Here is a 17,141-nt window from a genome sequence, read left to right on the forward strand (position 1 = left end):
CATAATTTCCGTTATTTATTATCCAGAGGGCCAACACTAGAAACTAATTTCCGGAAATCTTTTCCATAAGCTCGCAACACTGCCGCTCTTATAAATTGTTAAACTGTAGGAAAGTACTACTGTTACATACTACATTTTACACTTTGGTGTATTGTGGTGGCTACAAAGGGATGGTGAATATTTTTATATTTTTTTTTTTTTAAATTTGATTTTCTTCTCCCTTTAACTTTCATTATTCGGAGGAACATTTGTTGCATGAGAATGAATTAAACATCTCATAGATAAAATTTTGTTATTATGAAGTTTTTTGTGATTTGCATTGCTGCTACTAAAGTTTCACTGGTTCTTTTCTCCCCAGATGAGGAGGAATTAAATCAGAAAAGGAAAAACAGCTTTGTTGGAACAGCACAATATGTCTCGCCAGAATTATTAAGGGATAAGTCTGCATCTAATAGCTCAGATCTTTGGGCTTTTGGGTGTATAATATATCAGATGGTTTCAGGCCTACCTCCATTTAGATCTAGGTAAGTGGTAATAGCTTTAATGATTTGTTAATATTGCGATAATTGACACTTAATTTTGAAAGTGCAGCATGTTGTTTCTGCATATTTCTTAAGTGTGATGTGAGGTAAAGGTTGTCAGTTTGACTCGAAGTAAATTAGGACTCAAAACTTTATGGAATACTGGACCTATTCAAACAGAGAGTTATACAAGATCATTTTTTTTTTAAAAGATCGTATGTGAATTTTAATTGATGTACAGTTTGTTACTGTTGTGATGAAACAACTTGAATTAACTTCGGAAAAATCAGACTGTGGAAAAGAACTTTTTGAAGTTCTCCTTACCTCTCTACATGATTTACTCTTATAAGCTTACTTTTCATTTTTCTGCGTAAATTTTTCTTGCAATCTTTTTCACCAATTTCATATCATCGCTCATCCCTATCTTCGCAAATTAGTCATAAGTGGCACAAAAAGCGAAGTAAAATAAAGCAAATCAGTCAATCAGTATCATTGTTCATTTTTGTGTTTTTTAAGAATGGGACAGATTAATCAGTACTCTATCGGTAGAGGCACATATTTCTGGTAAATAAAAAAGCAAAATTTCGGTACAAAAACTGAGTCAATTTTGGGTTCAAAAGCGGTAAATAAAATGAAATATCGCTGTTATAGCGGTGAAAAATTGGATGAAAAGTGGTATATAAAAAGACATTTTGGTTTTAAAATTGTGAATATAATCCTAACTGATTTAAAAACTACACTTATTCCACAGAATTAACATTTCACTTCTAATAGCAAATTTATGTAGTTATAAGAGTATTAAGTTTATTTCTGTGTAAAGAAGTCTTTTGCTTCTCCAATATTAACAGCAGAATTAATCAATTTTCCGGGAATTGCATAACTCACAGGATACTTCAGACTTCAGAAAATGTCGCGTAATGGTAAATTTCGTGTTTAAGAGTTAATTTCGCTTTTTGAAGTTCATTTCGCATTATTTCGTGACAAAACATGGTCACAAAATGCATCTCACACCTTTCAAAAACATGAAAAATTAACACTACAATGTGTTTTTTCAAATTTCGTTTTTTTGTGAAAACGAAATATGCATGCTCCTATCTATCGGTATTGGCCAATACAGGCATATCGGTTTATCGGTAAATTTAATAATTATTTTACTGATCTGATGTATCTATAAATATCTTATAGTTGAGTGCGATATGCTGCCATTTTGTTGTAATTTTTATGGATAATTTCCAAACCCTACTTTTAAAAAAATAAATGTCTAAAAATGCAACTTCTTTTGCACTACAGTCACCTGGAAAAAACCTTTATTTAAGTATGTCAGTGAACCATTCAGGTTTTTCAAACCATTTGGAATTTTATATTGGATCGTTAGAATATCGGTAAATTTTATATCAGTACTTTATCGATATTGGCAAAAATTTCATATCAGCCCATCCTTAGTGTTTTTTTCATTTATTTATCCAAAGTTTTAAGCTTGGTCTTTACATAATGTAATGTACTTCTAATTTTTCCATTTCCAGGAGTGAATATCTAATTTTTCAAAAGATAGTGAAGTTAGAATATGAATTTCCTGACGGATTTTCAGTAACGGCGAGGGATCTTGTAGAAAAGCTTTTGGTAAGTAAATAGTGCATTAAGATTATAATCATAGGCATTAGAATTTATGAAGTAATTCTCATATTACAGAATGTAAAGACAAAAAATTTATCAGGAAAGAAGTCGACATCAAACTTTTTTCATGAAAAACTGGGATGTTTGTCCCAGACAAAAAAAAAAGAAAGGATATTATTCCAGCATTTTCTTTTCTTCTCTAAATTTGCCTCTATCAACCAAGTAGCTGATATTGGACAATAATACTACAGGGTGGCTACTCACTGGAAATTCCTTGAATTCCGGGGATTTTGCGTGAATTATTGCCTCCGGGAGTTATATGTGAATTTTTCTCCGTAGACGTGAAAAATTGCAACTTTTATTAATCCAAATCAATTGAATTTGCATATATTTATAAATGCCCCGAGGAAAGTTTATCACAGTTTAGCTTTTACATATTTTTATGGAAGAAAGAAGAAAGCTGTGTGGAAAATAAAACAGAATTATCTCAATCTGTCCTTTGCAGAACAATCTATCTGACAGACGAAAGATTATTGCAAGATAAGAAATTTTGAACCTGATTAGGTAAATTTGAGTTTGAATTAACAATTTTTCATAGATTAGTATATCACGTAACATTTGTGACTTGTGTTTGTAGATGAATTTTGAGTCTGAGTATGTGAAGTGACAAATGTAAACTCCAGACCTTAAATTAAATATTTTAGATGTATATACCATTTAATTGAATTGAATTAGAATTTTTGGATACATTGAAATCAAATAGACCCTTTATACTGGTGAGAGGTGTTAATACATAAGGTTGAAACAGAGAAAACGTGTGCTTGTACCCTTGAATTTTTGGAAAGTTCACCTTGAAAACTGGGAATTATACTTGAATTTTATAATGGTCCTATAGTGGCCACCCTGTACTAATATCACATCCTCCAAGCACTGAAGCACCCAGCAATAGATTGGCTTTCAACTCCCCACTGATAATCACCCACTTCCAGTCATGCTGGCTGCCCACCCCTTCAATCCTTCACCACTACGTTGCATATTTTGGTACAGAACTGGAAGAAAATACAGTTTATGAACTGTTCCATCACTGTATAAGCAAAAACTGGGGCAAATAGGCATCTGGAGACAGTGAAATCATTTATGAAAAACGTGAACATCTCTCAACCTAAGGCTGATCGATCATTTTGTACAGCCCAGATACCACTGTAGCTCAGAATATATTTTTGATATTCTTGATACAAATATTTATGAGGTATGGTATGAGTTTCTTGTACTAAGAAATGAAGTAAATTGATTTTGGAATTCTGTGAAATCCTGACACATAGTCAGCTTATTTGTAGCCAGTACTAGGTTAATTCTGTTCTTTGTGCAATCAGGAGAAAAATTATTGTTGGGGACTTACAGAAAAACATGCTGAAAAAAATCCTACAACTTACATACAAGTCTGAAGCTTTCCTGGTGACGAATGATGAGAAGATTATCTTGGGCTATCGAGAATTTTTTCAACTTACACTTCTGTAAATAACCTTTATATCATGTATTACCTCTTGTTTTGTTATACTAATACTTGACTTTTCTGTCAAAAGAATTATAAACTATAGGAAATGTAAAAATGACAATTTCCTTCTGGCTGTACATCTTGTGGATGGGGTGGAAATATTTTGTAGTAATGTTGACCGTGAATTAGATCTGTTGTGTTTTGTTTATATTTTTCACAACCCATTGCAGAACAGTCATCATCAGTGATGCAGGAACATAGGTATACAGGAGGGAGTACAGTAGCCCCTATCCTGGAAACCTTCTATTCTAATTGTACATAATAATAATAATAAAAAAAAGCAGTTCAGAGCATTACATGCCAGTAGTCAAACATTTTTTTAACTGGCTTTATCTTCAAAACCACAAAATTTGCAGTATCTGTAAACAGTATCCAAGTTTTATGGTATTTTTTTAATATAGGTTTTTGTGTTAGAAATTTCAAGACATTGTTAAAATTTCTGAAGTAACTAAAGTTCTATGTAACAAATTTTTGAAGTGAACTTCAATATTATTTGGCAGGGATGGGAGACATTAATTGATACACTATCAGTATAAGCCAATTTGGCATATCGATGTATCGGTTTCTCTGTAAATTTACCGATAATTTTACCAATCCAATATATCTGTAAATATCTTACAGTTTAGTGCAATATTGTGCCATTTGGTTAAAATAATTATGGATATAAACTAGGGCTGAGCCGATACCGATGCCGATATATCTGTATCGGCCGATACAAGTGCTATCAGTATTGGAAAGTATCGGTTGGAATACCGATACCAGAAGATACTTCCCCGACATTTTGGTCTCTCGCAGAGTCCGCTAAAATGCCATGCAACACTGTCGCGGAGTCTAATTACCTGGAAATAATGCAAAATTCAAAGTTTATTGTTACTTTGCACCAATTTTAAACAAAAAAATTGTATTTTGTGATTACATAACATCTGTTTTAATATTCTAATGTAATTCTTGGTCAATTGATGCTTATGATTGGAGAAGAATATTTATATGCCAATATTGATCAATATTTTGAACAATTTTAATTATTCCGATTTTCAAGTGTTGGTATCTGTATCGGTGGGAATCGGTAAGAGTATCGCCATTGGTTCATGGTGGTATGGAAACCGGCCCCTTGGTACATGTTTAAAAGTTGGCCCATTTGCCTGTTTCGTTGTTGTGGCAGTCTTGTATGTACGTGTACTTGTAGCGGAGAGTGAGGGGTGCGAGGAAGGGGTGAGAGGGGAGGTAGAGGAGGTGGGATGGAGGGAGGGAGTGTACAGACATTCATATCTCTGTACCTTGGGGCCGGTTTTTCATTGAACACACTGTATAAACATATAATCTCCATTCACCTCTTTTTTTTTTTTTTTTTAGAGTAAATGTCTAAATAAATGTGCAGCTTCTTTTGCATTGCAAAAAGCTTCATTAATTTGGTAACAGACATTTACTAAAAGGTCATTTGCAATTTTATATTGGATCAGTAAAATATCTGTGATCAGTAAATTTTATAAATGTACTTTATCAGTATCAGCTAAAAGTTCCTATTGGTTCATCCCTATTGTTTGGTAAAAATAAACAACTTAACTTAAAGTGGTAAAAATAACCATGTGAAAAAATTATTCATCTAATTAAACTGTAACTTTAATTCATTTGCATTTCTGTTGTTTTTTTTTCCAGGTCTTGGATCCAAATGAAAGGTTAGGTGCAACAGATCCTGTTGGCTACCCGTCAATAAAGGCTCATAAATTTTTTGAGGGAATAGATTTTGAATCATTGCACATGCAGACTCCTCCGCAAATCTACCCATACCTTCCCGAGACCTCAGAAAATAAGGAGTTCAGAAGCCACTATAGGGTAAGGAAGAAAGTGAGCATGACTTTTTATTTACTACTTAAATTTTAATTTTTAGGTACCTCTGATGAACGTTGACTTTCTACTTGGTTCAGTCTTATCATTTCCATGCAAAGTGTGAAATTAAACATGCTGTTAAATCTGGCATTTCAGTTCTCAGGGTAGCTACTCACTGGGAATTCCTTGAATTCCAGGATTTATGCGTGAATTATCGACTCCGGATATTCTGCATGAATTTTTTTCTCCATAGACGTGAAAAATTGCAACTTTTTATTAATCCCATTGAATTTATACATATTTATTAATGCCATGAGGAAAGTTTTTCACATTTTAGCTTTATTTTTTATCGAAGAAGGAAAATCAAAAAGCTGCATGCAAAATAAAACAGAATTCTCTCATTCCGTGTGCTTAATTAGTGTACTTTTCAGAACAATCTAACAGGTGGAATATTATTGGAAGATACGATAAGATATCTTTAAGTTGATTAGGTAAATTTGAGTTTGAAATTCTTGTATACAATTAAGAATTTTTAGTACATTAATATATCCCGTAACCTTTGTGACGTGTTTGTAGATGTATTTCGAGTATGAGTATGTGAAATGGCAAATGTAAACTTTGCACCTTAAATTACATATTTTAAATAACTACCATATTTACTCATGTATAATACGCACTTTTTTCCAAAAATTTTGCCCCCGAAAACTGTGGTGCGTATTATGCACGGAATAATTCAGTCACCCATCATGAAACCGTACAGGGTCATTCCATGATTTTGGGACACTTGCATTGATTTTTCATGTTTACGGAACCCTATCATGTTATATATCGTTGTAAAGCTTGAATCCTGCAGTTTCTGAATATGGAAACAGTATTCCGTACAAGATAACGACACTCATGTGGAATGCGGTTAAAATAAGTTCATCAAAAAATGAAGAAACATTCTGATTTTTATGGTACTTTAGATGAAGAAAACGTAAGGAAAAAAGATAATAAAAATTAAAATGTATTACAGGCCAAATAATATGACATACATGGAGTGTGTAAATTCCTTAATGGAAGAAATCTTGTCCTGCTAACTGCTATTTGGAAGGTCCTGAATGTGCCTCATATAAATGTTACATTAGTCACGGAAAAAAAAAGTATATATTTTGAAAAAGAAGGAATGAATGGGTATGACGTCATTCACTCTTGATCAGCATAGCAACAGATTTACAACCTACAACTAAGAAAGCCATTTCTTGAAACTGGATTGTACTGCACATTATATACGAGATATAATTTTTTGTCACTTTTACCCATCCAAAACCAGAGTGCGCATTATACACGAACGCCCACTATACACGCATAAATACGGTATTTCGTTTAATTGAATTGAAGTAGTATTTTTAGATACACTTGAATCGCACATACACTTTATATTGTTAATATATTTCTGTGTGTATATGTGTGGGTGGTGAGAGACGGTAATAAGGAAGGGTTGAAATAGAGAAAACTACTTTTTGCCTTGAAAAACGGGAATTATACTTGCATTTTATCATGGTCCTAGAGTAGCCACCCTGGTTGTTCAAAATCCAAACCTCAAGATGGATTCCATCTTTTTCAACTCTTAATTTCATGGTTTCACCCCTCCCCATCCAGCACTGAAAAAGGAATAAAGAAATTCTAAATTGTAATGTGTAGTTGCTAGGGGATTTACTTGTCATGGGTCATTGTCATTACTAAAATAAACAGAATGCAAGTGACCACTATTATGTGTGGTAACAACAATCAGCAAGTTGTGGTTTTTTAATGAAAATATTATATTAAAAACTTAGCAAGTTAACTGATACTCTTCAGGATTTGCAATCATTTAGAAAATATGATATGCAGCATGTGAACATACGTATGTTACCAGCCAAAAGGTAATACCGTATTTACTCATATATAAGATGCCACTCTTTTAAGTTTATGTAATGCTCGTATGCGTTCAGACTTGTGAACAAGTCAGGATGCAATCTTTAAGAATGTTTTCTCGCTTCCCTAACCTGTATCTGGCGCACATGATCTACATTGATAATACATTCCACAGTGCCATTTGTATATTTCTGGTTTTCTGAATTCTCGCGAAAAAAGGAAAAGAAGTAGTTGCCATGATCCTCGTAATATTGAATCTAGGTTGTTCTTAAAGGTTCGCAAAACCACTTTTTAAAGTTGCAAAATAATATAATGTAATAATGCATTTTATTTTTCTTGCGATGTTTCATCCTGGTTTCCCAGAACTTTCTCAAGCCAAGATAACAACACACACAACTTTACATGACTAATCACTCTACACTTCTTATGTGTGTGTTTATCTTGACTTGAGAAAGTTCTGGGAAACCAGGACCAAACCGCATGAAAAATAAAATAAAAAGTACTTGAAATTAGTGTGTAAGTATTTCATTTCACTTATAAGCATCAATTCACCAGTGCTTTGATTCAAAATATTCAAGAATTTCATCAGAATATAAAAATACATGTTACGTAATCACAAAATAGTTTTTCACACAATATTAGTACAAAATAAATGAGAACTTGAAATTGTTCATAATTTCCAGGAAAAGTATCAGATGGTATTGGTAAACATAAACTATACTTTTTGATATCGATACCCAGCCAGTATTGATACCTTGGCATCATTTGCAGCTCAGCCATAATTTTCATACATTTGGGTACTTTGTAAATGTGAATATCGTGTCTTGGCAGCTGTTTCGTTTGGACCGACTAATATCATGCAACACACTGTTACAGGTACCAGATAACTTAGAACCTGGTCTTGACGATAAGCAAATGACCCGACTGCTTGGTCTGGATCTTCAGGATGGTGAGGGCAAAGTTCAAGTGCCTGAACCGGAGAAGCCTAAACCAGAACGGAAGAAGTCTAGTATAACGGATTTAAATGAAGAGGAAATCAGGCAGAGATTGGAAGTGCAGCAACAGGAAAACAAATGGCATCCATTTGTAGAAAATAATCTAATCCTTAAGCAAGGCCTCGTTGATAAGAGAAAGGTAATTAATATTATTTCTTCAGGCAGTTGCAATTTGGTACGGTGGACTCATTTTAATTCAAACTCCAAGGGGACGCGAGAGAAATTCAAATTAACAAAAATATGCATTAGTAAAGAAAATCAACAAAACTAAACTACTGTACTACAGTATAAACAAACATTATGAAAATGCAGTGGACATTACGATAAAAATGTATTTTGTACGTGATCCTATAGTGTAAGCCAAAAACAATTGCATTCACAATAGTAATTAAGCTACCATGTTTAACACTAAAATGGCGGGAGGGGTCTTATTTGCCCTTTCTTTAATTACTATCCAGTTTTTCTTACTTTTTCTCGAAATTTAGTGATTTTTTGAAGATAGTATATTGAAATCTAGAAAATATAATTTATTTCTGTGTCAAAGTGACCCCTATCTTCACCATTTCTTTAATAACTATCCTGTTTTTCTTATTTTTTCCTCGAAAGTTATTTTGACTTCATAATTCTTTTGTCCTTTTTAAAGTTTCATTTATGTGTGCTGCAATATGGGCGTTAGGTTGCAGTTCCTGTGTCGTTCTGCACTTCGCATGTCACAGTTTTGTCGTCATGTAGGTAGTATTCTTATACCAGGAGGGACGTGTACGAAATGTTGCGTCAAGTAGCAGTTTATCATGGTGATATGTTGAGTATTCTGTAGTGTTTAGTTGTTGATTATTATAATTTTTATTTGTAATCAAAATGTATCACAAACCATCTAAACACTTTGATTATAATACATAAAGCACAGAAAATAATATAAATTAAAAATATGTTCCCATTCTAACATAATTAGAATTTTTAAGTGCATTTCTTATGAGGAGGAGTTATGTCAAAATGACCCCTTTCGGCTGTTGTGTGGGGTATCAGATCCGTAAGTGCACTGTATCAACCTACAAAATCACATACACGTGTAACAACATTAGCTACCTGTTCTCACTTAAAGAAGTTCTTCATTTCTGCTTACTTTTCTGTGTTTTTACATGGTTAACAAAATCTTCAGTTTCATTTATTATGTGAATCAAGTTATCACTAATGTTTGCTTGAGATTCAAGATTTTCACAAATCATTGGCTAGTGAGGGTTTCACACAAAAGGGGTGGGCAATACAATGTTGTTGAGGAGAGGGCGGATGCTGCAGCAAACAGAATCTTTCGATAGCTGCCTTAGAAAAGGTTCAAAAATTTGAATCTCGTATTAACAAAGATTTCAATAGGAATTTCAAAGGAAATAAACTTCTGTTTGAATTAGCAAATAATTGAATGATCCAAGTTGGAATTAAAAAGAGAGTCCATTGTATTTTGTTTGGTGTGTATGGGGACATTACTCATTACTTAATTTTTGTAACTGTCTTCTGTTTTACCATTATTTTCTGTTATAAACTTTTAATTTTATGAATTTGGCTGAAAAGGGAGAGTTAGACCCTGCAGTAATTGATCCTCCCCCATGCTTCTAAGTTAACACTTTTTGTTAGTTTAAAAACTTGATTTCACTGAGTGTTGTGCACATATTTTTCAATGTTTTATTCACATTTTCGGCACTATGAAATTTTGGCAAATACCAATAAATTACCGATATAAAATTTACAAATACCGATAACCGATATTCTACTGATCTGATATAAAATTCCAAATGTTCCTTGAAGAACCTGAATAGTTCATTGACCTCCTTAATAAATGTTTGTTTCCATGTGACTGCATTGCTAAAGAAGTTGCGTATTTAGACATTTATTTTTTTAAAAAAGTAACGCATGGAGATTATCCATAAAAAAAATATAACAAAATGGTAGAACTTTGCACTAAATTATAAGATATTTATAGATATATTGCATCAGTAAAATAATTGGTAATTCATCGATATGCCTGTATCGGCTTATACTGATAAGAGTACGGATTAATCTGTCCCATCCCTATTTTTTAACATTGAAATATGTCATTGAATATGCACATATTGTTGCCAAGTTATTGGCCATATAATATTGTTATGTTCAGTTTACAATACATTATAAATCCAGAATGTATATACGAGGTCTGTTAGAAAAGCAATGAGACTGATTTTCTGTAATCTGTAATCGATTACAAATCAAGGTTATCTCCTTCAAAATAGTTCCCTTGGGCAGTTACACAGCGATGGAGGCAATGTTTCCATTGTTCGTAGCAGTACTGGAAGGCTTCTGCTGGAATACGTTTCAGCTCGTCGGTTACGCTCTTCTGGATATTATCCAAAGTATCAAAATGGCACCCTTTCAAGTGGTTTTTGAGCAAGGGGAATAAAAAAAGCCACAGGGACCGAGATCCGGCAAATAGGGGGGCTGATTCTTGCCACAAATTCAATGATGGAGACTGCCGTGAGACATTGTGCATTGGAACAATCTTGGCACACACTTTTCTCATGTCCAAATCTTGTATTAACATTTGATGACTGATCATTCTCACCGTCAATCGACGATCTGACCTTACAAGAGACTTCACTGTTTCCACATTATCATCCGTGTTTGAGGTTGAAGGTCTTCCCGTACGAAGTTCATCTTCCACTTGTTCTCGGCCTTCCAAAAGGACTTGTGCCATCTGATCAATTGTGCCCTGGATAGTGCATGTTCTCCATAAACCCTTTGTAACTTTTCATATGTCACAGTAGCGGATTCGCCAAGCTTTACACAAAATTTGATAGCACAACGTTGCTCAAACTTTTGCCAGTCCATTTTCATAACGCACTGCAGACGCTCTCAACAATCGTGAAGCAACTATAGCAAGTTAAAACTTGTACTGAGTCAACGGCAAGCGTTAACCTAACTGCCGTGTGAAGGTGGAGGCAGCAACGTTGCCGGTTTGTGCACAGTGTTGCCAGTCTCATTACTTTTCTAACAGACCTCGTACACTGAATATACCTATATGTATGTATTTTGTATTTATTTTTAAACTTCCATAAAAAAAAAGTGGAAATAGTACTATGAAGTAAATTCCTCATTCTTTATGCACAGGGTTTGTTTGCAAGAAGAAGAATGCTTCTCCTTACATTGGGCCCACATCTTTACTATGTGGATCCTGTAAATATGGTGTTAAAAGGGGAAATCCCTTGGAGCCCTGAACTAAGGGTAGAGACAAAGACCTTCAAAATCTTCTTTGTGCATACTGTAAGTATAAGTTTGTAACTTCCCATGTACTTAAATTATTCAGGGACTTTTCATTTCATTTTCAATTTTTTTTTAAAAAAAATGCAAAATTTTAGAGAAAATAGTCTTTGGAAAATGTTGAGAATGGGCAATGGATATATTGTTTTGTGATTCAAGTATGTCATGTCTTCATATGTATCAAATGAACAGAAAAGACATGATGCAGTAATTGCTCCCACATTGAGGTGGTATAACAGGTACACGCCATCCTGACCTTTACCAGATATATTGAATCTTTTATATTAATTATTATTGTATTAGTGGATCGTAACATTTATATGAGTAAATACATCAATTGTAACAGAATTCAATTTCTATCAATCTCCAGGAATATAAACCAATCCCCATTGGTAGGGCCACATATTTATGGTGAATAAAAGATCCAATATTTCGGTACGAAAACTAGGTGCATTTCGGGATCAAAAGTGTTATATAAAATGGTGAATAAACCCCTAAATTTGATTTCACTTATTACTCAAAATAAACACTTTCCTTCTATTAGCATATTTATGTAGTTTTCAGAGTATTGAGTTTACTCCTGTGTAAAGGAGTCCATTTTTCTTCTCAAATATTGAAATAACCCGTGGCTCGACAGCCCTTGAAGGGCCTAGGCTGATCTCCGAATGCCAATCTCCCTCCCACAATCCTACCTAGAGGTGTGGAGATCTTCAACCAGTAATGGGGTGATGTGTGGTCAGCATGTTGAACCCCCAGCTGTTGTAGGAGATTTCCGAGACTGGGTTACGCTACTCACTCGTAGCTCCCCATTTTCCTCACGATGGTGGGTTGCCACCGGTCCTATACACAGGCTGAGAACCCAGGCATAATACTCATACCCATGCCATCCTGTAGTCGGAGCCCAAAGCACAGCACCTTAGACTGCACGGGCACAGAGGAGGACTCTCAAATATTTACAGCAGAATTAATGAATTTTCTGTAATTTGCATAACTCTCAGGATAATTCAGACTTCAGAAAGTGGCACATGAGTAAGGAGAAAAACCCTATAAATTTCTAAAACTTTACTTTGCAGTTCATTTCAAATTATTTCAAGACAAAAACGTATTACAAAAATGCACCTCACAGTTTCAAAAACATGAAAACTGAATATTAAAATGTGTTACTTCACATTTCATGTTTTCGTCAAAAACCAAATATATGTGCCACTATCCATTGTGAACAATATTAAGAAACACAAGTAGTAAAATCAATCTTGATAACTACCTACTTCTGTGCATATATATATATATATATTATATTATATTCTGATGCACTTTAAATTGTGCAAGTATTGGAGTGATTCTTCTTCAGAGTGATTTTGCCCTATCTGAAATCTTAGCAATACACCGATATATTGGTCAATGCCAATGGAACACTAATTAATATGTGTCATTCATTGTAAAAAACTTCATATAATTCAGATCATATTGGCATGAAGTTGTTAGTTTTAAACTAGAGCTGATACAATACCGATGCCTATGTATCAGTATTGGTTGGAATTTATTTACCAATACCTGCCGACACTTTCCCGGCATTTTGGTCTTGCACCTAAAAATTATGCAGAATTCAAAGTTTATTTTGATTTTGCACCAGTTTTGTGTGGAAAACTTAATTTTGTGATAACATGACATCTAATTTAATATTCTGATGTAATTTGTGAATATTTTAAAACAAAAATCTTGGTAAATTGATGCTTATACAGAGGTTGATCGGGTTAAATCGGACGGATGTGTTCCATGGGACCACCAGCATTATGGACTATCGCTCAAAATTGCAATTTCCACTACAACAAACTACGTTAGAGCACATGCATAGGAGTTGCATCTCATTCCTCCTTACAGGCTTTTCATAGGCCATGAGGGTTAAGGGGTGACGGATGTTGTAGACATCGTTTTAACAGTCCAAATGTGCAGAAATCCATTGCACTGGCATCAGGGCTTTTGACAGGAATATCATGAAAGGGAATAACGGATTCCTGTTTCCTGCTCCATGTCCTGATAGAACCGGAGGGATGATGTAGCAGTGTAGCTGGATGCTTTGTCCATGTGGATTCGCACCTGGTTCTTGTTGGCTCCATACAAACGAGGGATGTCTGTCCGATGGATTGGGGCCATAATGGATTCCTGGAAGTAGGCAGCATTCACCTTTGTTTCTTCACCTTACGTATCTCCAACTTCCCCTTGTGACCGTATCCAGCATCAATCATGGTTCCCTGTGAGAACTTTCTCGGCACTGGCGATAAAACTCAATACGTCCCTCCTGGACTGCTATTTGCTGAATTCCACGAAGTACCTCAGGCGATACTTTCACCGCCAACCTCGAACGTGCTCCTTTTGTTGGCGAATGTTTCTGCACGAGCACCATTTCTGCTTGCCTGGCCATGATATCTTTAGCTGTGGTCACTCCGAAAGTCAAACCATTTTCCCGACACTGTTTCACTATTCGGTTGTATGAAAAATGTACGAGAAAAAGAACCATGCTTATACCCTTCCAATAACGGTTAATTTTCGGTGGCATTTCACTAGCTCGAACACACCGCTCAGGCGACTGCAAGCTCAGACACAACTACACATGTGGCAACAGCATTGCCAAATCAGTCAGATATAGCCCGATCAGCCTTCTGTAATTGGAGTGGAATACTACCCACTCAATATTTGAACAACTTTTAATTGTTACAATTTTCAAGCATCGGTGTTTGTATCTGTGAGAGGGTTCAAAGTAGAAACAGCTCAGTCCTATTTTAAATACATCAGTGTTACTTCATCTTTGCATGTATGAGAAGACTAATAAATATTTTTATTTTGTAGCCTAATCGAACATACTACTTAGAAGACCCAGAAGGGTATGCGCTTGAATGGTGCAAAGCAATCGATGAAGTCCGGAAGCATACATATGATGTATCATCGTAGAATTTAGGGTACGGGGGAGAGGTCCTCCTGAATTTTATAATGCAATCCATAAGACTGCATTTTGAACTAGTTGCTGTGAATTTAAAGACTTTTCTTTTTTTTTTTTAATGTGCAAATGGAAAGTAGCAGTGAATGCTTTGTGTGCTTCTTTTGTTGTAAAGGTGAATATTTATTAATAATTCTATAAACAGTGCAATTCATTAGTGAAAAATAGGACTTCCAACATGAGAAGCAGTTAAAAAGGACAACATATGTTGCGAACGGAGATTACAGGATTTAAAAAAGGACCTGTTCTAAAAGTTTTGTTGAAGATGCTTGAGAGTGTGTGCGTGCGTGGATGTGTAAATGTGTTGGTCTCTGAACGTGTATGATGCAATATATATGCTGTGCATAGTATTAACATCATATGCAATAATACCATAAAACATATCTGATCAGAACATCATGTTTGTGCAGAATACTTGTGGGAAATGTTTAAAAAAAAAGACAGTTGCTGGAAGTGAGCATAAACAAAAAATATTTTAGTAAAATAATGAAATGTGATGGTAACTTAATTACATGACATGAAATTCTTAGGTCTTGTATTCGGTGTTTCACTTTCAAATAGGAAAAGAGAAAAATGTTAATAAATTGTAGAGTAAAGAAGTATTCAATTGTCAGCAAAAAAAAAAAAAGATAGTGAGGGACCTTTGTTGCAAATGTATCCAGCACTATGTTAATACTACAATGCCTAACAATAATAACACTTTAATCTGTAGCAGTTAAATGCAGTATGTGAAAAAACCTAAGCTTCATAAGCAATGTTTATGTTCAGAAAATGTTATTAGTTTCTAGAAATGCAGGAACAAATTTTTTAAGTATGTCTGTAACTATCGCATAAAATGTGCATTGGTAGCAATTTTGCTTACATGTAGATTATCTGTCACCAATATTGCTTCTAGAAATAATTTGTTTGGCTTTTAAATTTATTAATGGTTGGTGAACAAGAGGATAATGAAAGTTGAACAGGTAAATTGGGCATAATTACGGAGCATGGAAAGTAAATAGAAAGCAGTAGGTTTCCCAAAACGTCTTGAAGTGGTGAGAATACAGTTTAAAAATTTAGTATGGGAATTGGGTAAACAAGTTTACAAAAATAATGTTAAATTAACCAAAATTGTGTCTGGTGTGGTGATAAAACATTACTGCATTTTAAATTCTGAAAGTATAAAAGAGTTTTAAATTTCTGAGCAAATTAATATCTTCAAATAGTCCCTGTGGTGAATATCAGAAATGCCTTGCATAATAAAATGTGCATAAATATGCCACTTTTTAAATACAATGAACAAATGCACATAAATCAGAAATAGAATTAAATATGATTTTAGAAGAAGTTTTTTTGTGTTTATTCATCTTTGCATGTTCTTGACTTGAAAGTGCAACAAGAAATTAGCCATAATAATTTAAATATATTTTCCAGCGTAATAATAATTAATACAAATTTGTTATGTCCATGTGTTCGTCGTAGTAAATCACTTCGTTCCTTTGCATTTTGCAACTGATAAGCAATTTTCAATTTTAATCTAATTACGACATTTAACAATGATGCCTCCCTTGTGTGTTGTTTTTTGCCATCAGAATGTGTATTGCTCGTGTTCGGCATGGGAATACATATATGTACTTGTAAAAAGAATGAAGGAAAAAAATCGTTAATGGGCTTTCTGAATAATATTTGCAGATTTCTGGTTGCTGTATTGCTACAGATGTGATTCTTTGTTTTCTTTTCAACTTGTATGTGTACACTTAATGTGTAATGTCCAATAAGGATGCTTTCTTTAGACTGACTATTTACATGTAAAGAAACAGCAGTACCTGTAAATGCTAGTTCGTAGAGAAGTCTGAACTTATTTACCATTAATTTATTAGAAGACAATTTTTTCAAGTGCCCTTGTTGTTTCGGGGATTCTTGCGGGGGTTTTAACATGGAAGTGGTTTCCTGTCTTTCATGACTATGTATACGGTTTTATATGAGTAACTGTGTTTTATCAACTGAATGTTAAACGAAGTACATGCAAGTTTTCCATTCTTTGTGTATTTTCAAATGTTTTGGCTTTTCATTTCTACTTTTTCTTTTAAGTTACGAAACTAGTTTGACTGCTAAAACGAATATCGCAGCTCTTTCAAAATTATTTCAATTTTTTCTGATGTCTATCTCTGTATGCTGCTGATGAAAATTTACGTATAGGTGGCTTGCTTTATTCATTGAATATACCTGGAATAGATATGATATTTGGCTGCCACAAAAGAATAACCTAGTATAACTACAATTCTACCTATTAGATACAGAATTTGCCTGAGAGATAGAATAATGAGTCTTTTAAGAAATACTGTTAAAATTCCTAATTTCTATTATTGTACATACAGTAAAACTTTTTCCGTTGTTTTTGACTACAGACATGACTTAATGTCAAATTCTGCATCAAATAGGTGCCCCCTCCTCCCTTTTTTGAAGTTAATTCC

The 17,141-nt window shown here is 34.1% G+C and overlaps 1 protein-coding gene across 5 annotated transcripts in view; it reads left to right on the plus strand.

Annotated features, from left to right (window-relative positions):
- The window catches only part of LOC145999649 (3-phosphoinositide-dependent protein kinase 1-like), a 122,713-nt gene extending 106,519 nt beyond the window's left edge, over window positions 1-16,194 (plus strand). For 4 of the 5 annotated variants that reach the window (XM_083136775.1, XM_083136772.1, XM_083136774.1 and 1 more), the window contains exons 8-13: window positions 359-524; window positions 2,045-2,141; window positions 5,347-5,535; window positions 8,290-8,547; window positions 11,544-11,696; window positions 14,541-16,194. In XM_083136775.1, the coding sequence (XP_082992901.1) occupies window positions 359-524; window positions 2,045-2,141; window positions 5,347-5,535; window positions 8,290-8,547; window positions 11,544-11,696; window positions 14,541-14,642 (965 nt within the window). In that variant the 3' untranslated portion in view covers window positions 14,643-16,194. The remainder of the gene's footprint in view (window positions 1-358; window positions 525-2,044; window positions 2,142-5,346; window positions 5,536-8,289; window positions 8,548-11,543; window positions 11,697-14,540) is intronic. The other variant, XM_083136773.1, reaches the window with a different exon arrangement.
- Window positions 16,195-17,141: the final 947 nt, after the last annotated feature.

The sequence above is a fragment of the Lepisma saccharinum genome, chromosome 15 (assembly GCF_977018435.1).
Source record: "Lepisma saccharinum chromosome 15, izLepSacc3.1, whole genome shotgun sequence".
NCBI lineage: Eukaryota > Metazoa > Arthropoda > Insecta > Zygentoma > Lepismatidae > Lepisma > Lepisma saccharinum.